The 23,586-nt window shown below is 48.7% G+C and overlaps 1 protein-coding gene across 3 annotated transcripts in view; it reads left to right on the forward strand.

The window, feature by feature from the left end:
• LOC126540163 (4'-phosphopantetheine phosphatase) overlaps window positions 1-23,586 on the forward strand; it is a 190,969-nt gene that overhangs the window by 52,357 nt on the left and 115,026 nt on the right. For all 3 annotated transcript variants that reach the window (XR_011892904.1, XM_072286618.1, XM_050186949.3), the window contains exon 2: window positions 19,964-20,040. Coding sequence is in view for 2 of the 3 variants with exons in the window: in XM_072286618.1 (XP_072142719.1) it covers window positions 19,964-20,040 (77 nt within the window). In the remaining variant the exon portion in view is untranslated. The remainder of the gene's footprint in view (window positions 1-19,963; window positions 20,041-23,586) is intronic.

The following is a 23,586-nucleotide window of genomic DNA, read 5'->3' on the forward strand; positions in this document are numbered from 1 at the left end:
GAACAGATAGAACGAGAGCAACAAGAGAAAGAAAGAGAGCGCGACCGTCAACACGCTTTGGAAATGAAGCGTCTCGAGTTAGAGATGGAACGCGCTCGTAATGGAAGTCAGGCACACGGTGCAGGAGAACGAGTCTTGTTCAAAATGACTGACCTGATGCGGCCGTTTAAGCTTGGAGAGGACATTGGTTTGTTCCTGGTTAACTTTGAGCGAACGTGCGAGAAGCAGGGGTTCTCTCGGGAAACGTGGCCACAGCGCTTGCTCACTTTGCTACCCGGCGAGGCGGCCGACGTAGTCGCTCGCTTGGAGAGAGAGGAGGCAGAGGATTTCGACAAAGTGAAATCGAGTCTGCTAAAAAAGTACCGGCTGTCAGCGGAGGCGTTCCGTCGGAAGTTTCGGGAAAATGAGAAAGGCAAAAGTGAGTCATATACAGAGTTTGCGTACAGGCTTATGTCAAACATGCAGGAGTGGCTCAAAGAAGAGAAAGCGTTTGGTGACCACGAGAAAGTTCTGCAGTGTTTCGGGCTAGAACAGTTTTATAGTCGGTTACCTGAGAACGTGCGGTACTGGGTCTTGGATAGGCCAGACGTTAGTACGGTGGCTAGAGCCGCTGAGTTAGCCGAGGAGTTTGTGACGCGTCGGGCTCGCGGAGCTAAGGACGGTCAAAAGGGTGAATTTGGCTCCAAGTTTGAGAGGCCGAAGTTCACACCCATGAGAGCAAAGGGGGACACACGTAGTTCGGATGCAAGTGAAAGCAGTCCGACCGAACGTACGGAGACGGCGGCAACCGAAGCCGAACGCAGAAAGCGGTTCGAGACGAGGCAAGCGCGCGTTTGTTATACGTGCCAGAAGCCGGGTCACTTTTCGGCGCAGTGCCCAGAAACAAAAACAAAAGTCGTGTTTTTGTCTTTATGCAGCACTGACGAGAACATGAAGCTTCTCGAGCCTTACATGCGAGACCTCCTCGTGAACGGGAAAGAGTGCCGAGTGCTTCGCGATTCCGCAGCTACAATGGATGTAGTTCACCCCTCTTACGTAGAACCCGATATGTTCACGGGCGAGTGCGCATGGATCAAGCAAGCAGTGGAAGCTCATAGCGTGTGTCTGCCGGTAGCAAAAGTGCTTATTGAAGGACCTTTCGGAGCACTTGAGACGGAGGCCGCAGTGTCATCTATGCTGCCCCCCCCAGTACCCGTACCTATTTTCGAACAGGTCCGATCACCTCCTGCGCGAGAAGGGGCTTTTGTTTGGTGAGGCTAGCGTTCAGGCCTTAACCAGATCGAAGGTTCGGGAGCTCGCTGCAAAGGCGGTAGTTGCGGGACCGACGTTGTTGAACGATGAGAAAGGGTCAGAGGCGCAGCAAGCTGGTATTCAGAGCACGCCCGAACGGAATAAAATTGAGCCTGTAGCGTTAAAGGCACCAGATACTGGAGAGGAAAATCCCGACACGGGAAAGTTAGAAGAGCTGTCTCCAGATTTGCTCATCGCGCCTACGTCAGACGGACTTAACAGGTTGCTAAAAGTCAGCCGGTCGGCTTTGATAGCCGAGCAAAAGAAGGATGGCAGCCTAGAAAACATACGCTGCATTGTCAAGGAAGGTATCGCCAAGAAAAATGCTCGCTTTATGGAAAGAGGTGGGGTCCTGTACCGGAAGTATCTAGACCGCAGGGGAGTGGAGTTCGATCAGCTGATCGTGCCTCAATGCTATCGTCAGGATCTGTTGCGCTTGTCGCATGGGGGTTCGTGGTCCGGACACCTAGGAGTTAAGAAAACTAAGGACTGTCTCTTGCAAGAGTACTATTGGCCAGGGTGTTTTCGGGACGCAGACCACTTTGTGAAGACATGCGACACCTGTCAGCGGGTGGGCAAGCCAGGGGACAAAACGAGGGCGCCGTTGAAGTTGGTACCTATCATTACGGAGCCTTTTAGACGGCTCGTTATTGATACAGTGGGACCTCTGCCGGTAACAGCCACGGGGTACCGACACATTTTGACTGTGATCTGCCCAGCGACAAAGTTCCCTGAAGCAGTGCCGCTTAAAGAACTCAGCTCAGTTGAGATAGTCAATGCACTACTGTCCATATTTGCGCGAGTTGGTTTCCCTGCAGAAATCCAGTCAGATCAGGGCACAGTGTTTACTAGCGCTTTGACGACAGCCTTTCTCGAAAGGTGCGGGGTAAGGCTGTTACACAGCTCAGTGCACCACCCCCAGTCGAATTCCGTTGAGAAGCTCCACTCCGTCATGAAGCGCGTGTTGAGATCATTGTGTTGTGAACATCAAACTGACTGGGAGCTGTGTCTGCCTGGAGTGATGTTTGCATTAAGGACCGCGCCGCATGCGGCTACGGGGTTTTCGCCAGCTGAGCTGGTGTACGGTCGCTCGCTGCGATCTCCGCTTCGCATGCTTCGAGAATCATGGGAAGGCAGGGGCGACGACCCAGTCGTGGTAGAGTACGTGCTTAAGCTCCTCGAACGCTTAAGAAGGGCACAGGAGTTGTCAGGTGAAGCAATGGCAGAGGCCCAGCAGAGGGCCAAGGTTTATTATGATCGGACAGCCAGGGCCCGTCGTTTTGAGGTGGGCGATGAGGTCATGATATTGCGCACATCGCTAAAGAACAAACTCGACGTGCAGTGGGAGTGCCCAGCACGGATTGTTCAAAAACTGTCGGACGTTAACTACGTGGTGAGTCTGCCAGGAAAGCGGAAAGCACAGCAAGTTTACCACTGTAATCTGCTCAAACCCTATAAGCAACGGGAAGCAGTGGTGTGCATGATGGTAAACGTTCCCGAAGAGCTTCCGGTCGAGCTTCCGGGACTAGGCTCAGTGACGAACAGGAAAGACACCGATCAAGTCATTAGTGACTTAATAAGTAAAGCATCGCTGTCGCCTGAGCAGAAAACCGAACTACACCAGCTCTTACAAGAGTTTCAAGGTCTGTTCTCTGAGAGGCCTGGTAGGACTTCTGTCCTTACTCATGACATAGAACTTACCTCCCCAGAGCCAGTACTATCCAAGGCGTACCGGGTGTCACCCCGCCAGAGCGATATTATGGAGGCTGAGGTAAAGAAAATGCTACAGCTCGGTGTTATTGAGGCGGGTGAGAGTGATTATACCTCCCCTTTGATTTTAGTTGAGGTACCGGGCAAGGAACCTCGTCCTTGCGTCGACTACCGCAGGCTTAATTCCATCACTAAGGATCAAATTTATCCGATCCCTAACATCGAGGAGCGCCTTGAGAGAGTGAGTAGCGCTCAGTTTATTTCCACCCTAGATCTTGTCAGGGGTTATTGGCAGGTTCCACTTACAGAAGAGGCTAGTAGGTATGCGGCGTTCATTTCACCAATGGGGACATTCCGTCCTAAAGTTTTGAGTTTTGGTTTGAAGAACGCGCCATACTGCTTTTCAAGCCTCATGGATAAAGTGTTGCGGGGACAGCAAGAATTCGCTTTACCGTATCTAGACGACGTAGCGATATTCTCCTCATCCTGGCCTGAGCATATGGCGCACTTGCGGGCAGTGCTAACCCGCCTGCGCGATGCGGGCTTGACAGTCAAGGCTCCCAAGTGCCAGTTAGCACAGGCCGAGGTTGTCTACCTCGGACACGTGATTGGTCGGGGTCGTCGCCGCCCCTCTGAAATAAAGGTGGCCGCTGTGCGAGACTTCCCGCAACCGCGCACGAAGACCGATATTCGGTCGTTCTTAGGTGTCGCCGGCTACTATCAGAGGTACATCCCCAGGTACTCTGATATCGCGGCTCCCCTAACGGATGCTCTAAGAAAGACAGAGCCGCAAACAGTCGTCTGGGATGAGACAAAGGAAAGAGCTTTTAGCGCCCTAAAGAGCGCCCTAACAAGCCAGCCTGTGCTACGATCGCCCGACTACACAAAAGGGTTCGTTGTTCAGTGTGATGCTAGTGAGCGAGGCATGGGCGTTGTACTGTGCCAACGGGAAAATGGAGAAGTAGAACACCCCGTCCTGTATGCTAGTCGTAAGCTGACGAGTCGTGAGCAGGCGTATAGCGCCACCGAGAAAGAGTGTGCGTGTATCGTGTGGGCCGTTCAGAAATTGTCATGTTACCTAGCCGGCTCGAGGTTTATCATTGAAACGGATCACTGCCCTCTCCAATGGCTGCAGACCATCTCTCCCAAAAATGGCCGCCTCCTGCGCTGGAGCCTCGCTTTGCAACAATATTCCTTTGAGGTGCGTTGCAAAAAGGGGAGTCTCAACGGTAACGCCGATGGCTTAAGTCGAAGCTCCTAACGTGGGAATCAGCCTCAAAATTGCCTGTTACTGATGTTTTTCTTCCTGAGGCAGGATTTTTAACCTATTGCTTTTGTGTAGTGTTTCAAAGTGATGATGTGCTTTCTAGTGCAATTTTCCGATTTGTGGACGCGTTCTGAGTGCTGCTAAACTACTGTAAGGAACTAGGCAGCAGTATAAAAGGGGAAAGAGCCTGGCAGGGCTTAGTGAGGGTTGTGCCGTGCTTGCTGACTGAGCGGTTGACTTTCGGCGTAGTTCTAACGCTTGCCGGAAACGAGAACAAAAATGTCAACTCTCCCGAAGTCACTTTGCAGTGTCCTGTGTGCACCTGAACGTGAGAACGAGGCCTTCTCTGTGCGCTGCGCTCAAGAAACGCCAAAGGACGCCCGACTTCGGTTATGAGCATCATCGAGCGACACCCCTCCGGACAGCGGATGCAGTCCCCTGACCATCGGGATCTCCTTCCCCCGGCGGGGCGGTCTGTTACGTTTCGCCTACAACGCGCGGTAATGCCGGCGCGGATGCAACGGACGCCGGGGCTTTGTCAAAGCGGCGGACATTTTGGCCCGTTCGACGGCGCCACAACGCCTCCCCGCCAAGCGTGTCCAGGCGTGTTTCAGTGCCACGTGTCTTCGTATGTGCGTGTGTGTGTGTGTGCCCACGCTTGTCAAAGCGCGGCAGCCGGGGAGCGGAGCTCCCCAAGTAAGGAGCCAGCAGGTCTGTCCGTCGGCGGGTTGGCGATGCGTCACTACACTCGGCTCACCATGTCTCTCGGCTCGACCGTGCGCGCCGTCGTGGGCTCATGCTCCGCCGTCGCGTGGGCTCATCCCGTGACCTTCCTTCTGGCCCGCGACGCCGAGAGTATAAGAGCAGCTGCCCCCGGACGCCAGGAGAGAGGCTCCGATTTGTACTGTTGAGTTACGTGCTCTCCCGTCTCTCCACTTCGGTCGACCTGACCGGCCGCTCTTTTGCTATGTTAGAATAAACAAGTTGTTCTGTTACCAGTCTTCTCTTGCTTTGCCGGGACCTTCGGATGCTTCCAGTGCCCCAGGCCGCCAGGCCAACGCTACCCTTGGGGCTTGCGACCCATTCGCAATAAAGGGCGTCAGCACCGAGACCCCAACAACGGCGTTTCAGCCAGCTGGGGAATGATGAGCAGTGATGGATGAGGAAATTATGGATTTACCTGAATTTCTTCCTTAATCATGGCTTCAGACGGCTTCGCGACTTCGCAAATTGACCATTTTCTGGAAAATATTGCATTTTGAATGCAACAGTTTGCATCAATCCTGCAGGTGCGCGGAGTTTTGTGGCATTTTTCGTGTAGAAAGTAGGATCACTTCCAAATTCAGGTCCATGATAAAGGTAGATAAAGCGTAGATAAAGGTACATAAAGCCACAAGAACGTCTGAAGCCGCAAGCACGAAGATCAGACAAATCCATGTATTAGCCGTACATGGATGCATAGTGATCGCTAGAGTTCCCTCTAGTGTTTTTTGTAGGAAACTCTGATGTTCGGCAGAGCGGGGCGCGCGTGATGAGGCGTGCGTCGTTGTTCTCTGCAATCTCGTCTTATTTTCTTAGCGCTCCTAGCAGCCGGTGTCGCCTACGCTGGAGTGATGAATTAAAAAAAAAAGACAATTAACTTCCATTACAATCCGTCTCTCTGTCTTCAATGTCTCTTAATTCTTATGGTTAGGACTAGCAAGGCGAAACCATCGAATCTCCTTATTCTCCAAGGGTACTAAACAGACAGACGCCGTGATTCGTGCAGTCTAGATATCACCATCGCGACCGCGTTAGCGCGGAAGAGTTCGTCTACCGCCATCTCCCGGCACATCTCGACATGTACGACGGATGACACGGACTTTTAATCTTTTGATCTGCGGGGGCCACTCTCCTGTTCTAACCCGGTATGTATTGCCGGACAGCTCGCACACCACTGCAACCCTTTTGGCTGTTGTCCAGAGCTGAAGAAAACCAAACATTCATCATGTGACATCATGTGACAAGTGGTTTCAGCGCGCCGTCTCAGTGATAAGGAACTGAAATTTATGCGCACGCACGCACGCGCGCACACGCGCACACGCGCGCACACGCACACACACACACGCGCGCACGCACACACACGCGCGCCCGCACACACACGCGCGCACACACACGCGCGCACACACACACACGCACGCACACGCACGCGCACACACACGCGCGCACACACACACACGCACACGCACGCGCGCACACACACACGCACGCACGCACACACACACACACAGACACACACACACACACACACACCGGTGTGTGAGTGGCTGCTGTCGGTAGTTGTATAGATACCTTGCATTCGCACCTTACAGAGGTTCCAAAAAACATGGAGACTTTAAGTGATCGACACTGGTCGAACAAGTTCCTGTATAGCCACCGTTTCGACAAGGGCGCTTGTCTTCGACACCCCGTAGGCGGTGTCCAAACGCTGGCTGCTGAGGCATCCCTCGTTTGAACACCGCTGATCACTTGCTACTCGCATATGGCACGTGTTCGCGACTAACTTAGTGGAACCGTGTTCTTTCTGCCTTTTTCGAATAAATAATTGAAAGTTGGCGGTCGTCCTCACGCGCACGCGCCTGTGTCTGTGCTTAAACGTTCTTTTCCTTCTATTTCGCCGCGGACGGGAGTCGAACCTGCGACGTTGTGGTCATCTGCCTAGCGCCATAGCAAATGTCCCATTGCGGCGGTATATCAAAGGTTTAAAGACGGTGTGTTTTGTTTCTTTTACAGCCACAGTTCGAACTATCGCCATGATATGGTGGCGTTGAGAAATTACGCAGTAATTAGATCCAACTGAGCAAAACTACATGACTGTATATCCCTTGGACCGTTCTTTGTTATTTAGTGCGTCGATAAACAGCGTCGTGCCAAGGTAACGGCACATAATTCATTACTGGGCCATTTCCCTCAAGGATACTTCAAGTTCATGAAACGAAGAGGCACATATATACCAACACAAGCAGGTCTGCCAACACCGGTACCATACCCCGAGCAGCTGGTCTCATCAGAAAGAACTTCTACTCGCGTCGCAGGGCTCATAGTATAGACTGCTGCTTTGCATAAAAGTGTTTGTGATGTCATATAATGACCGCGCAGGCACGGGTAAGCACAACTGATTCGACTATATAACACGAGTCAACAAGACCGCGTAAACACTGGTACAATGGTCACGTTTTAGCCTTCTGGGGGCTAATCCTTAAATTTTGCTCTTCTTCGACATCCTGGGTGAGAAGAATATGCATAATTAAAACCGTCGATCCAGGTACCTGTCGAGTTAAGGCGAATGACGCGGCGCTGTGCCTTTTCAGTTTGCTCTTGCGATAACTTGCACAGTTGGTTCAACACATCATAAGCGAACTCTAACTGACCTCGCACTAAGGAGCAGTAAAGTTTAATTACGCAATGTACGTATCACTCAGGCCACGTGTAGCTCGCCCAATAACGCCACAGACTGCAGTGGCAGTTTTAAGGGGCCCCTCACCAGGCCCCATAGCAAATTTTGGTTATACGCTGGAAGTTGTTACGTATCCTCTAGGGAGCGTTCTGCCGCAAAAAGTTTTCAAATCGGCTCATTAATGGCCGAGATAGAAATATTTCAGTCCCGCGAACCCATGATTTCAGCAGGCGGGCTCCACTGCCGAGCAAGATGCTCTCTCCACTCTCCCCGTCTAGCCTACGCAAGCGCAATTTCTTCCCTGCGTTCTCCCATACCGGACCTCAAGGATCGCGTGTCGCGTACGTCACAGGCCCCGCCTTCGTTTTTTCTTTTTTTTTTTTTTGCACCTCGCATTTTTTGTTTTCGGCGCTACGCACTTCCGCCAATGGCGTCGCGCGCGAGCTGTTGTCTCGTTCGCTCGCGCAGCGCACTATTTTGCGCGCTGTGCACAAGGAAACATGTCTAGCGGTATAATTCAGTGCTACACGAATACTGAGGCAGAATAAGCGGATCGGAGAGCGTGATCACGTGCTGGAACACGGTAGAAAATTGCACAGTTTCGGTACCTGCGCACGTGACCGGATGACCGTAGTAACAAGCAGACGGATGTACCATCTCTCTTGCTTCGGTGCGAAGTAAAACAAAAAACACGCAGACATTCCGTTTGTGTGTTTTATTATTTCTCTAAACTTCAATTCGTCAGTTCAAGCAACAGATCGCACAGATAACAGATGTTGTCTTGAATAATTCTCGAAGTCACGTGTCACCACGAGCATCGTCACTCTGCAGACACGATTACGTAGGCACAGGGGCACGATTACGTCACCGTCCGGCTTGGAGCGCGGCGGCCGCGAGTGAAGAGGGAAACGGCGTTCGGATTGAAATTTCAGATCTTTCCGCGTCGCTTAGCGATGTAATAGTTTGCAGACACGATTGTTATCGCGCAACGTCTGTTCTGCGCTTATCAGCTCAAAATGGCCAGACCTGGTGAGGGGCCCTTTAACAAAGGGATTTACATGGTCATTGAAGGGCAGACGACTGTCCATTAACTCCAAGAGATCGTATATTTGTATTCTGCTTAAATTGACTTCATCAAGTGCATAAGGGTAATTGACGGAGATACGCTATCTTGTTCACGACATAATGACCGGTTATAGAGCTGTTTAGAAGAAGGCCATTGGCAGTACACTACTTCTTTAAGATACATGTCTTCTCTTGAACTGTTTTTAGGTCGTCTGCGTACTGGAGCATTGTCGCACTTTTAACAGCAAAAGAGAAATCATTAACAAAAGATTCTGAATAATAATATTGCCAGTACTGAACGTTAAGGTACTCCCTGCAGCGCTGTATAAGAGTGAAATATAACACTATTAACTCGGACAAAATTGATTAGCCTAGGTAAGCAGCTTCTAAAGAAAAACACACAAAGGCGCACTAACGCCCTATGCAAGCAGCTTATCCGCTAGCAAAAAGTGATTAACTAAATCAAACGCTTTTGAAAAATTGAAATAAACGAAGTCAGTCGGCCCTTTGTTGTCTAAAATTAGAGCAGTGTGTACGACTTAACGTAACCAAATTCGATTCAGTTCAGTTTACGGGCCTTTCGTGAAACCGTGTTGAACAACGGAAATATTTTTTTCTTCAAAAGTAAGAATACAGAGGAATGCGCGTAGATTTAGAAGCAAGAAGCACTGCATTTGCAAAGAGAACGGTTTTCGATGCGTCGAACTTGTCAGTGCGCTATGCGACTGCAGTGTTAGTCAGTGTTAGTGTAACAAGTGTCAAAAGAATGCCACATAGCGGACGCATGAAGAATGTCTGCCGCTCTGTCAGCTCGGCGTCACCAACAGCGGGGCCTAGTGGAAGGCATTCGAGAAAAGCAAGCGCAGCCCGAACAACAAAAGGGAAAGAAAGAAACAGACGGGGGTGCTGCACCCTATGATATATGCATGTGCGTCACTAAGCTACCTGTTACTTTACAACGAATGGTTGCGAACACGTCGTCCAGATTTAATGTATGTGCTATAAAGCTAGCTTTGGTAGCATGCACAGTAACTCTACGTCGCCCGCTCTCAAGCACCTCATTGGTATACAAGCGATCGTATATAGTGCCATATTCCTAATATGACGGCACGTGGACAAATTTTCAATGTGCCCGAAAGTAGCATCGGCCATGTCTGTACTGTAAGAAACAAGCGTCGAAGTTAGGCTGGCTCGTACGCTAATCACGAATAGGGCGTGGAATTGTGCCATTTTTGCAATGAGTATTTTAAGTTGAAAGACACGGTGCAACAAACATGGCGCCATGTACTTCGCACTGGCGTTTGTTTGACCTGACCTTTGTGTCGTGGCAGAAAATATTTCACTCTCTTTAACCACACCCACCACGCAGTACTTGAGCTAGGAGCAGGCAAGCAGCCAATAAAAAAAAAACCTCGTGCGCTACACCTCATGGTATCAAGACTACTAAAGTCGATGTCGTCGCTTTGTATGCCTTAAAACGTGTGTGTGTGTGTGTGTGTGTGTGTGTGTGTGCGCGCGCGCGCGCGTGTGTGCGTGCGTGTGCGTGTGCGTGTGCGTGTGCGTGTGCGTGTGTGTGTGTGTGTGTGTGTGTGTGTGTGTGCGCGCTCAAGCCCTTTGCGACTGTTCTCGCTCGCGCATTGCGCACACTCCCTCTGTTGTGTATAGTGCCAGCAGCTTGTCTCCAGTTGGCGCTGTTTTATCTCCTAAGCGAGACGCCCGACGTATCTAGCTCTGTTTGACGTCGTCGATAGGGTGCGGCTTGTGTAACACCTGCTCGTCTCTCTATCTATCCGCTTCCATTTTCTCTAACCCTGCCGCGGCCTGCTTACACACTTTCGCGTGTTTACACGTTCAGTCGTTGTTCCAATGATAAGCTCTCTGCGGGTATTATTCCGGGCGGAGGCATGATTCACGAGAGCTAGCTACGCGATGAAAACGCCGACGTGCAAGAACACGTCCGCAACGAGGACACCCGCAGATGTGTGCGTTGTACCCGGTCGAGGTCAGGTGTGTGGTAAACGCTGCTGCAGCTCTCCGCGACGGTATTTCTCTTGTTCCTTTTCTTTTTAACATCGCAGGTCCGCTCGTTCGCCTTCCCGGGCGACTCGCGAGGTTGACGTGCTCCTCGTTTCGCTTTTCGGGCACGCGCTGTTGGTGCAAGCAGGTGGCGCGCTTGTGGAGTCACAGATGCGAGCGCGAAGCGATGCGAGTCTTGTATAACGGCGCTGGGCTATAGGGTCGTTCCAGCCCGACATTATTTATCTTGCATTGTGTCGGGATACATGGAAGCTTTTGTTTTGAATTTTGTGGTTGTACGTGCCTATACCACGATTTGATTATGAGGCACGCCGTAGTGCGCGGCTCCGGATGAATTTCGACCACCGGAGGATCTCTAGCTTCACGGGACACGGCGTTTTGGCATTTCGCCCCCCATCGAAATGCGGCCGCCGCGGCCGGGATTCGATCCCGCGACGTCGTGCTTAGCAACGCAACACCGTAGCCGCTAAGCTTACCGCGGCGGGTACGGAAGCTTGTGTGTGTGTGTGTGGGGAGGGGGGGGGGAGGGAAGGGGGGGCGGCTGTCTCGAACGTGCTCTTGGGGCAAAGAAATGACGACACTTTAATGCGAAACCATCACAAGGGCATTTATTGCACCTTTCCGACACCAACGCCAGCTAGCCGAATCACAACCCATAGAACATGCGTATGGGCGCGCGACAAATCGAGAAAGTTCGACTCGCCCGACCGGATATCGAGTGAATACGTTCGCCCCCATGATGTACACCAAAGCCTAATCGTTCGCGTGCACGGTCATGCGAACTGTGGCGCGTTCGAACAATCGCATTCGACCATTCCGGTGCCCTGCTCCTAAGCCTTGTGCACGACGATCCCGCGAACGGCCGGAAAGCGCGCGAAACGTCCACGCAGCTGGCCGACCTCAAGCCGAAGAGGAACAGGCTACTTCCTTCTGCGCCCAGGTAAACCCGCCGTTAGGTTAGGTGGCGTTAGCAGCGCAACACTCGCGCCTTCTCGCATACTAATCTCCGTGCCGGCGCTTAGCTACGCGGAGAAGCCGCATTACAGGAGACACAAGTCATGCGGGGAAAACAGCATCAAAGGACCGAGCGTTCCCACTGTGTGTGCGCGCGTGCGTGTGTGTGTATCTGTGTGTGTATACGTGTGTGTGTACGTGCGTTGTTGCGACGCCAGTTTCTCGAAGCTCGACCGGCTTTACTATTGGGTAGCGTGGCATTGTCGGCGGGCTGCGGGCTTCCGGTAGATCATGGCGACCAGGCCGGGACGAGACGATTTCTAGTGCGAAACTTGCACTGTTCATTCAATGGTTGGTGAAGGATAAGAAGAAGAGAATGAATGAATTGAAAAAGTACATTGCGGTGCCCCTTAAATAAGCCCACTAAAATCTTAGGCGGGATCTTGCTCACATCAACGTCACGTGACATGCACCGAGTCTGGTCGGGGATGGGCGGCTGATCCTTTCTCCCAGGATTGAACAGTTCGCGGAAAGGGTTCTCCCCTTGGTCGAAGACACACAAAGGGGCCCGAAATCACTGTGGGGGCGCCCGCCAGACCGGCAAGCACTCAAGACAACCACGGCGAATTAGGAATCCATCCTCCGTTTCGATTAGGCATGGTCTTTGAGCATCCTTTTTGCCCGGGTTGTTACACGCCAACCGTAACAGCGTGAGAGAGAGAGAATGAGGCAATATTTGGTCTGGCACCTGAAATAGTCGACCGTTAAAGACAATTGAGATTTTTCGTGAATGAATTTAGACAGTTTATCAGGCTCAATAAAATTAATCTGCAATATTGCGAAAAATACTGGTATTGCCGACTAAGCAGGATAGTGGAAGAATGTAATGTATGCATTCTGAGCAGGAAGATACACTGAATAGAGGATTCCCTGAGCAGAAATATACGCTTGAAATATACGTTTAACAAGTAATGCAGTTATAATCTCGCCTATTGGTGCAACTTAAATGTAGACCATAAATACAAGCTTAATAGATAACACGATTATATTCTTCCCTGAGTACCGTACTTGGTAATTTGGGATAGTCTGCGCCTTTTTTTCCCTCTTCAACCATCGCCTGCTAAACTAGTGCTTGAAATAGCTCACCTAATTGAAAAGGAATGCCCATTGAAGATACTTTTGATTTCGCCTTTCTTACAGCGTACGCCTATAGATCTTATGTGGTGCTCGGAAAATGGCATTTTGTCCACGGGTAACACGACAGTCAGTATACTCTTAAGCAAAATTACACCCTTTTGCCACACAACAATGATCGTCATCTGTCTTGTTCGCATTTCCTTTCTTTAACGCGGCGAGCCCGGTACCTCCCAGTAACGAACGGCATGCGCGTTAACAGCTTGACATAGCATTCCCGACGGGAAAGTAGCGGGCGCGGCGTTTTCGAGAAAGCAAACGCAGGCAAGGCAGATGACGATTATTGTTGTGTGGCAGAGATACACCCCAAATGGTGTAACTTTGCCTAAGAGTGTAGACCCTGTACGCCCTTCGCAATACCACTGTGGTCGGTTTTTGAAACGTGGGGCTTATTGGCGATTTGGCAACCGACTTGAGTGGAGATCTCTTGGGACAGACGCACTACTCGTCGTCTGCTCCTCGCTCGAGCTTATTTTCCGCTTAGCCATGAAAAAGGAAAAGGTGCAGGGACGGAGCTTCCGCACATTTGTTACTGCGCCGCGTAGACCGGCCCAGTTTGACAGAGCTTGAACAATTATAGCTTGCTACTTGCGGCGGCTTCGCATTTTCCCAAGCGTGGAAGTGCAAAACGAGAAAAAAATTTAAATAAATGTCACATTCAACTTCCGTAGTGGTGTGCATTGTGTTGTTCCAGTGTAAGTGCTGCTGTAAAAAAAGAAGTGTGTTCATATTTTCTGTTTCCCAGCCCAAACAGACGTGAATGATACTTTGGGACTATATTGGAGAGCGCTTTTGGGCACGTCTTTCGGCTCCCTATAGGTTCACCTCCGCTGCCGCAGAAAGATGGGCGAGAGTTTACCCCGTTTCGCACTTCTGTTGCTGTCTGAACTGTGCGCCATTAAAGAACGACACCTAGGAGAAATATTATGCCGTATTCAGGCACCTACTCAAGATTTTTTTTAAGGGGGTTGGGGGGGGGGGGGCGGCCACACGAAATAACTTTTTTGTGCAAATGAGGGGGGGGGGGGGGTGCATCTTCACTATACAAATGTGAATAATGCCCATCATTCACGATAAAGACGCCTAAACACGCAAAAGAGAAATTAAATAAGGTGTATCTCGCAGGAAGTACACCTCTCATTTACTTAGCAAACACGGAACCACATCACCGGGACTCGCGCAGGAAGGACACTGCCAAGAAGAAGTAAACAAGCGAAAGTGTAAAATAAAGATTTCTAGTTGCGTTTATCTGAATTAGCTATGAAAGAATTGTAGAGGAAGATATATTTGCGGGACAATCACAGTACTTTTGGATCCATCGTTTACTGCTCTACCAAGTGTCAAAACGGAGTGGTATTGTTATTTGGGAAGTTGCGTAATGATGCGGGGCCGCCAGTCCTGTATAACCGCGCAGAGCGCAGGACGCTGCGGTTCTAGACGTACTGCGCCCACCGCGGAAGGTTAGAAAAACACTTACATGAGCATGGCATATAAATGTGTACGTCAGGCGGCTCGACTGATAACTGTAGAAGCGTCATTCAAAACACAGGGAATCACTCTCCACTTCCGGCGGCGTTTTCTCTACTTCCTTTTTAAGTAAACAGATGTTGATCGGTAAATATTTTCACAAACTACGGTTAAGAGGAAGCTTTAGCTCGAGTGCTCCTATCTAAATACATGTAAAAGGAGAATTCGTTTTTCTCGGCAACCACTGCACCAAATTTGACGAGGTTTGTTGCATTTGAAAGACAAACTTAAAATCTAGTGACTGTTGGTTTCGAATTTTTGAGTTAGGTCGTAAATTTTTTATTAAAAATGGGCAAAAATCGAAAATTTTCAAAAAACGAAACTATCAAGTTTACAACTCTGTAACTCAACCACTAAAAATGATAATACAATTCTGTGAATTGCATCTAATAGTACATCTAAAGCGGACAAAATTGATATGTTACACATGAATATAAAAAAATTTTAATCATAGGGAAATACAACTTTTGCAAAACCGTTGTAACCAACGTAACAAATTCACGTAAGATGTAAAATGACATATTGAATTTGTCCGCTTTGAATGATCTAATGGATGCTGTTTACAGAACCGCGATATCAGTTCTTGATGCAGAGCTATGAATTTGTAAACTTCGTGCTTCTATTTTTTTCAAACGGTCAAATACTTTAAAATCGTTTTAAGAAAATTCGAGCCCTAAATCGAAATTCCGCTTCCAACAGTCACTAGAATTTAACTTTCTCTTTCAAATGCAACAAATTTCATCAAAATTGGTCCGGGGGTTATCTCACAAAAACGTTTTTGCGTTTTACATGTATTTGAATAGGCCGCGTCGGAGTTGGGCCCGAGCTAAAGCTTCCTCTTAAGTTTGCTAATTTTCGCTTTTCCTTCCTGTTTGGCTGTTGCCGCTCTCTCCCTAAGTAGATCGCTTAATTTCTCAACTCCTTGCGACTCTTGTTTCCAGTTGTAAATTTTACACGAAAAGTGCTGTGCAATTAGGGAAAAACCAGGCGAGGTAATGGGTGATATTCATATTTCTTGTGGGTTTAACAGTTATTGCAGTGTTTGATATGATGAACGCTTTTTCGCATGATTTTATTTTGCACCTTATGTAACCAATATCGTGGGTATATGGTTCCGAGGATCTGCCAGCGTCGCGGCGAGCCGCCCCTCGAGGAAATAATGAAGCGAAAGGAAAATTCAAACGCAACCGGCGTTTTCTCCGGCCGCAACTCGTTCCACGAGCATACAGACCAGCTGACCAAGAACCGACTCCCTTTCCTGGTCCCTAGCTCAGCCTGAACAAGGAAGGTTGAACTAACGAAGCAACAGGGATGCGCGTGACCGTTGCAATACATGCATGGTGACAACTGAACGCACCTCGAGTTAAACGCACGGGCACCGAATCGATGAGGAAACTGTGCTCCACACCCCAGGACATGCCGATAACTACCACCATCCAAAAGGAATGAAAGAGGCAGCAAAATGTTGACCGCCGAATAGTTGTCAAGTCTCGAGATTGATTTGGAGGCGCTTTAGGAATGTGTGTGAGGAGTGGTCGCCTGGGCGGAAGGTGGGGGGGGGTGTTGCTGAGGCCCGCCCCCCTCGGGTACGTGCCTGGCCGTATTACTCCGCTTCTGTACATAGCACATACGTCACCCCAGCCGTGACAGGAGCCTGCTTAGGCGACGCTGCCTGAAGGTCGCCTTGACGTCGATGATTTTGACGCCGTCTGCTAGAACCGAGCGTCTGTCGGTGAAGAATGACTAACATGGCATTGCAAAGGAACCGTCGACTCAGTCTAACAAGTTCCGGGATTATTTTTTTTTTCTTTCCTTTTTTTTTCTTTTTTTGGCCTGAGCCGAAAGCGACCCAATACCAGTGAATACATCGGAATCAGCGACGTCGCACGCTTACGCGCAAGTATAAAATTTCAATGCGAAATTCAGCAAAGAGACGTTCCGCCGTCACCTCCTCAAATAACAATCACATTTCCTTCTTTTAGCCAAATGAAGAAGATATAGTTTTGAAAGAATCCTTCACCAGTCAAAATACCGATTGCTGTATTTCTCTCTTCAACAACAACAAAAAAGAACTCTACCGTCTCAAGAGAATACAAGAAGTGCATTCATTATGTTGGCTGCGTAGAGCGGCCTTGATCTACAGGGTACCCGGTGAAACCGTGCCCTGCCCGAACTGGCGCGGCTCGCAAGGTATCGTAATGAGGTGTACACGCTGGGATGCAGATGGGCACGTTGCCAATCACTGGCGCGAGTGCCGTTTGCCGACCACATTTTGAAAATGCGGTCGCGTTACATCGCGACTCCGATCTGTCCACCCGCTCGTCTCGATTATGGAGCGGGCTCGAAACGAAGCGTGTCGACCTTGACTCTCTTAAGCGCGCCGCCGAAACAACTGAGGCAAGATGAATTGAGCTTTTTCGAAGGTTAGCGTCGCTTTCCGTAACTGATTGGCTCCGCTATTTCGGTGTGTCGGCGTGCGGTTTCGCAAGTGGATCGGCTTCGTTTAACGAACTTCGTCGCGCTTACTCGTTTGTGGATTTTTTTTTTTTTTCTGTCGGCCGCTTGTCATTTTGCGAAGGCCATTTTTCCCGTACCACCTTCTTCAAACGGGTATAGAGGCAACTCGTTCAGAAATTTCAGTGGAGATACCTTTTCTTTCTTTTTATTGCGTGGGCGCATTAAGTTGTGGCTGTAAAGTCAATAAATGCGTGATAATCACTCTCTAAATAAATAACGAAGTAAGCTAAACCACTTTTTAGTTATCTTAAGGCACGAGACGTCCTTGCTAAAACTTAAGCCGGTAAGTGTTTGTGAAAATTGACTCGTATCAATCTGACTTAAAACCCATTATTAGAGGCGTTCCCCAAGGGAGCATTCTGGGTCCGCTGCTCTTTAATATTTATATCAACGACCTTACAAATATCTGTAGTAAACCAAAATATTTTCTATATGCTGATGACACCACTATTTCTGTAACTCCCTCGTTATAAACCTGGGAAAATGGTCAATAGCAAACTAGCTGAAAATAAATCCTAATAAAATAAAAGCTGTTATATTTAGGCCAAAATCAAAGCAGTTCGACGATCCAGTAAATTTCACCTATGGGGGCGAACCACTGGAAATAACTGATCAAATTAAAGTCCTTGGAGTAACTTTTTCTAATAATATGCATTGGGATAACCACACTTACAGTGTTTTGACAGAGTCAACTCATGTAGTTGCCGTCTTATCCCGCCTTAGAACATATATGCCGTTCAAGCTCAAACTTCTACTTTATAATTCGCTTTTTTACTCGCATCTAGATTACTGTTTATTGGCTTGGGGCACAACTACTCAAACGAATTTACAAAATAAACGCTTTGTCCTCCAGAAAAAGCTTGTCAGACTGCTTTATGACTTACCATATAACAGCCATACACGCAGTTTTCCTTTTTTTTTTCGAAAGACAAACAAACGTTATACCACTAAAAAAATCTCTATAACTATAAGCTAACACTAGTTTACAAACGCTAAGTAATTGAAACTAGAATGTTTCTACGCGACCTATCACTAAAAGAGAACATTTCCGTACACAGCACCCGTCACAAAGCGAAAGGGGATGTTATAACCCCTCGGGCTAAATACTCCAGAGAAAAACTGTCCTTCCCGTTGCCTGTCTTGAATAACTGTCTTGAATAATTACTACAAAAGTACCACTGACATTTTAAAGTTAACTAAAGCTGAAATACGGTAACACTATGTGCAAGGTACCTAAGCTTTCTCAATGGATGATTTTTCTGTTCATTCCTTGTGTCCATTTCGGTGCCTATGTATGTTTTCGGCGTTGATTTCCTTCCTGTAACCTTTTTTTTACTGCCACCTTGTAGAGGGGGCTGCGGGCCCCTGTCAAGCTGCCGTTTGTTCATGCAGCTTTTACCTACAGCCTCCTCCATCTTTTCGGTGGGAAATAAACGTACTATTATTATTATTATTATTATTATTATTATTATTATTATTATTATTATTATTATTATTATTATTATTATCTGTATACGAACCGACGCTCGCGATGATGCTTACAGGGGCACTGAACAAGAACACTAAAATGCAGCTTACACCGGTAAATTATTGTCTCAGACCGCCATTTTCATTCGTTCGGCGGAAGAGGATTGGTTACTTCTGCAGTATAAAGCGGAAGTCTTTGCCACCTCTTCAGTTGACGGACGCGGTGAGATTCGAACCAACGTCCCGAGGAGAGGAGGGAAGACCCAAGATGGTAGCGAACGGTTCGCAATAAACGTATTCGCCTTAACCCCTTTATTCGTTTGGTATACGATCAGTGTATATACGACGTGTGCGTACTTCGTGATGGTAACATACGTCTTCCGTCTCCTCTTACGTCGTTTGTGACCTCAGCAGTTCTCCTCGCTAAAATAGAAGCAACAGGATACTGTTGAATTATACATGCAAAGAGGTATAGATATATCATAGTGGTTGACTGGATATGTGCAAGATATGAACGATAGCGAAAAAACGTGTTTGCGTTTTTTTTTTTATCTTTAAGTAGCTGTCACCGCAAAAATAAGCAATCGGGCTTTCATGAGAATAGCAACTGTAAAACAATAATAATAATATTATTGACCAATAAACAAATAAAGTGTTCGTAGAAACAAATTGCGCCGAGTTTTCTAAACATTCGCGCCGGAATCATGAAACGTTTGCTTGTTTCTAGCACAGGCACAACTAAAACCCCTCCATCCACGTTTTCGCAGCACATGCGGCGGTGGGGCGTGGATGGAGGGCCTTTAGGCACAACCACCGACAGCTGAAACGTCGCCGCTTGCCCGCGCGCGTGCCATAAAAACCACAGTTGTCATGCCGTGGATTGATTGATTGATTGATTGATTGATTGATTGATTGATTGATTGATTGATTGATTGATTGATTGATTGATTGATTGATTGATTGATTGATTGATTTTTTTCGTCTCAATACAGTACGTGCGCTCTTTGAGAGACGCCGACCGTATATTGGATCGAAGGCTTCGAATTACCTTGGCCACCTCGAGTTTACCGCTAGCGCAGATTTACCGCCACAGTCGGTAATCGAACCAGCGCCGTCTGCGGCACATGCGCCGTTGTGCTGGCATCTGCACTGCTTCAGCTGTGCCTCGAAAAAAAAAAAACGGTGTGAGCACAAAAAAAAAAAAGCGGTCGAGGAAGAAAACAAGATCAATACAGCGTTCCGAAGCTACATTCGGCGCATGCCTTGTTTTCGTTTTGGTTTAGTTTCTTGCCTGTCCGGGCTGTTTTCCTCGAGCTTGCGGTTTACCAACTGGCTCAGTTTTTTCTATATTTCTGCTGCAAATGGCATGCTTGCTGCTACACTCCAGAGAGGCGTCGGGGTCATCGACCTGGCCGGTCCTAGCTTGTCGAGTGCGCTGAGCGTTTTGTGTCGCGTTACTCTGTCTCCTGCGAAACAAGGTTTTCCCGTTTCCCTTCCAGGAGGGTCACTGACCAAGATCGCCTACTACTCCACAGTGTCGCACAAGCGTGCTGTCTACAACGCCGACTTCCAAAAGGTGAATATGTTTTTCTTTTTTATTCTCTGCATTACGTTGGCGGTACACGGCGCCACTTTTGCGATAACAGTCCGCGCGGTCCTGACCACATGAGGTAGCAAGTGCGGTGTTTTTTTTTTTAAGCGCGACTTAAAAGAGACACGGGGAAGGTAATGCGCGATGCATCAGTAAATTGCCCTTCTACAGTACCGGAAAAGAACACTGTACCGTGAGAAGCGGCTTTTTTGCATTTGTATCAAGGATGGTCAGACTGTGAAACGCAAGCTTTTGTGCCAAGACTGCGAGAGGTAAGCGTGGCATAGTACAGTACCCCTGCCTGCAAGCCGACATGAGAGCAGCACGCAGTAAATGGTCTCGCCTGGAATGTTCTCTTCTGGCGCAAGGTATCCTTGTCGTGGCCCTTGTCACGCACTGGTGGAACAGCTGCGCCGTCTTGCGCCAAAACTGAATTTTAGCGGGAGATTGCGCCAAAGCATGTGTAAAAGCGAAACCCTCCTTCCGTCGATGCTTTGCAGCTAGCAAAACTGAAGTCAGGACCAGCAGCACGCTATCATCATCATCACAAAAGGAAGCAGCGACCCATCCATAGAGCTTCTCAACTCTATGGGCCCGTCGAAGTCGTCCGGTTCATCATTCGCGCATTTTTCTCTGGCGGACGTACAACGTGGTGCCGCTGTAACGTCTCGCAGGCGCTGTATTTCGATCTTCATCGATCCCGCATGGCACCGCTGAGTTTTCCGGAGGAGGATGTCGCATTCTAGAATTAAAGGCAGATGTTTTCGATGGTTATTGGTAATAACGAGGCTTTGCAAAAGAGAACCTGCGATCAGAATCGCACGTGGTGCACAGTGAAGAATGTGGTACAAGGCAAGAGCAGCCACTTCAACGGGTGCTGCCGTGTTCGTTGGCGCAAAACCTTTGCGTGGAGTTTGTGTCGCTGGGCTGTTTGGGTGAAATGGCGTCGCCGACGCAAACGCGAAACCGTATTTGCGTCTCGCGCATGCGCAGTGGCGCTGACGCTATTTGCGGCCGCAGACGGCTTTGCGGCCCCTATTCGGGAACTCCGTAATGTGCATGGCGTGACAGGAGCATGTTGCATGATGTCATGTGCAGTGCAGGCGCGCGTACTCGATCGGTCTTGCGGGTGCGCCTTTGCCCACAAGCCGTGACTGTCGCGCTGTGTTGCATCCTGGCTTAATAGACACGCAGTTGTTGACGATCTGTCTGTGGTGCCTTCTCTGCGCCGTATCGAACGTGGCCGTAGCCTTCTCCACCCGTCTCCACAACATATCGACTATATCAATTAATTTACACGGTATGTGGTAAGCACATGCGCGTTCGACCTTGCGCCAGAAGTGCTCGCTGCTGCACCTAATCGGCTTTTGGCTTGCGGTAGAAACTGCGCCGCAAGGCGAAATGGCTGTTCCACCACTGTGCCACCACAACATCTTTGCGTGGCAATGGTTTCATTTTTAAACCCGCTGCTGTTAGACTGTTTTCGAAACATCGCAGATAAATGAAAGGGCTTTGAATGACAATTTGCCCGAGTACCGGTGTCAAAATATTTAGATGTAGCGGCACGCGTATATTCCAAGATCTTGTAGGTTGCTTATTCGCTAAAGTAGCGTCATAGAATAAGCTATTCTCGAACGTAGCATATTTAGCTGTTCTAAGACGAACGTTGCGTGCCAATCACTCGACGGAGCTGACCATCAAAGAGCAGTTAACAACCCCATGTATGTGTTGCAACAAATTAAAAGTTGTAATAAATGACGGAACACTACACGTGCTTTCCATTGCCCTCACGGTGGATGAAAGATTGTAGGACCAGATTTATTTCGAGTGAAACGCTACTGTGGCAAATTAACTGAAAGTCGATAGAACTTCGTTAACAAATTATCAGCTCTCTTTGTAATAAAAAAAAAAAGTTCAAGGCCATTCCGCCGTGCGAAGTGGATGACCAGCGGAGCTGTAAACATCGTGGTAAGAAATCTTCTGGCAAAGACTTTATTGCCTCACTCATTGACACTTAGTATCGACGGTCACAATGGCTTTGTGGTCGCTATGATACACATTGATCGGCATACTCGCAACTGCAAGCACATTCTTTGGTAATGACAAATCGATGCACGAACGCCGCTGGGTGGTCGGTTGGGCCGGAACTGTGTGGCGTCGCAAGCGATATGTCTGCAACACAAAACGAGTAAACCACTCCTTTTTCGGTCCCGACACATTCACATTGAAATCACCGACATCGACCACAGGGCTAGTGTCATCGCAACGAACCCACGCAAAGTAAGTAGCCATGAACCTTACGGGGCTATGAGCCATTGCATTTTTTTTGCCTGCTTACGAGCCATAGATGATGTCAGTTTTCGACATGCTTTTATGTATGTTGTGCGCGTGATTAGAAAGAATGTAAGCACTGTTCGCTTCACTTTACTCAGTGCTTGTAGCTAGCTCTGCCTTGCAGGGCTATGAACCATTGTACTTTTTTGCTTGCTTACGGGGTATGAGCTATTGATGATGATAGCTTTTGTATGCAGACCCTAAAATTCTATGGCACCCTAGCCATATACAGCTCCGCTGTAAAACCTATGCATTCGATAGTATGACGGTTGATAGTTTGCACTCGTTGTACCGGTGTGTCCCCTGTGTTGTTTTATTTACTACTTAGCACAGTTCGATGACATGAATGTGTTTTCCATACGCGCGTCTCTCTCCAAGAAAAGTGTTCGCCGCAGCTGGCTTCTCCGCAATACGCAGTGTTGTAAGGAGAAGACCGCTTCAACGATTTAACGATTTTCGGTGCTTTGCAGGGATAATTCAACTATGTTATCATGTTATTTTTTTTTTTCTGTACCAGCTAGTAGCTCACCACTCCACTTTCACGTGATAGCAAGATTCGAGCACGAATCGAGAAATCAAAATAGCGGCTAGGAAGCGCGGATCCGATATGAGGGGGGGGGGGGGACTGTCGCGACCGTTTGCGGCTGACATCGTGGCGCTCTGTGTTACTCTTGCACTGGCTGTCGGTGCCAACCTCTTGCCGCGACTCAGGTTGAGGACAATGCTTGGCGCCGGTCCATTTTGGCGATTCAGGCAGTAGGTGGACAGTGGGGATAGTTTCGGTATTGGCAGTAAGGCGTCGCCATGACACTGGTGGGCGAAGGAGAATTCAATAACTTTTGCATATGTGCCTCTGTACTTTCAGACTGCATAACAACAACGGGAAGTGATGCAGTTATGTGTCGAAATAAAATATGCTCTTGGCTGTTTTCTTTTTTCGACATCGTATACCTTTATTTGGTCGCTTCGTTCGTTGAGCCAACAGGTGGCGCGTTCGCTGTGGTCGCTTCGGCTGCCGTTCTCGTCGTCTGCTCCTGCCGCTTTGCGTGCGTGTGCACGTTTTCTCGTGTGCTCTGCAGTTTAAAACTTCCTTTCTGTGCCTGCGAATGTTTCGGCAATGTCGAAAAAAACTGAGGAAAGGATACAAGGCTTGCTGCGTGGCTGTGTGATGTGGCAACTCGGGGAGCAACGCAAGGA

The sequence above is a fragment of the Dermacentor andersoni genome, chromosome 2 (assembly GCF_023375885.2).
Source record: "Dermacentor andersoni chromosome 2, qqDerAnde1_hic_scaffold, whole genome shotgun sequence".
Lineage (NCBI taxonomy): Eukaryota > Metazoa > Arthropoda > Arachnida > Ixodida > Ixodidae > Dermacentor > Dermacentor andersoni.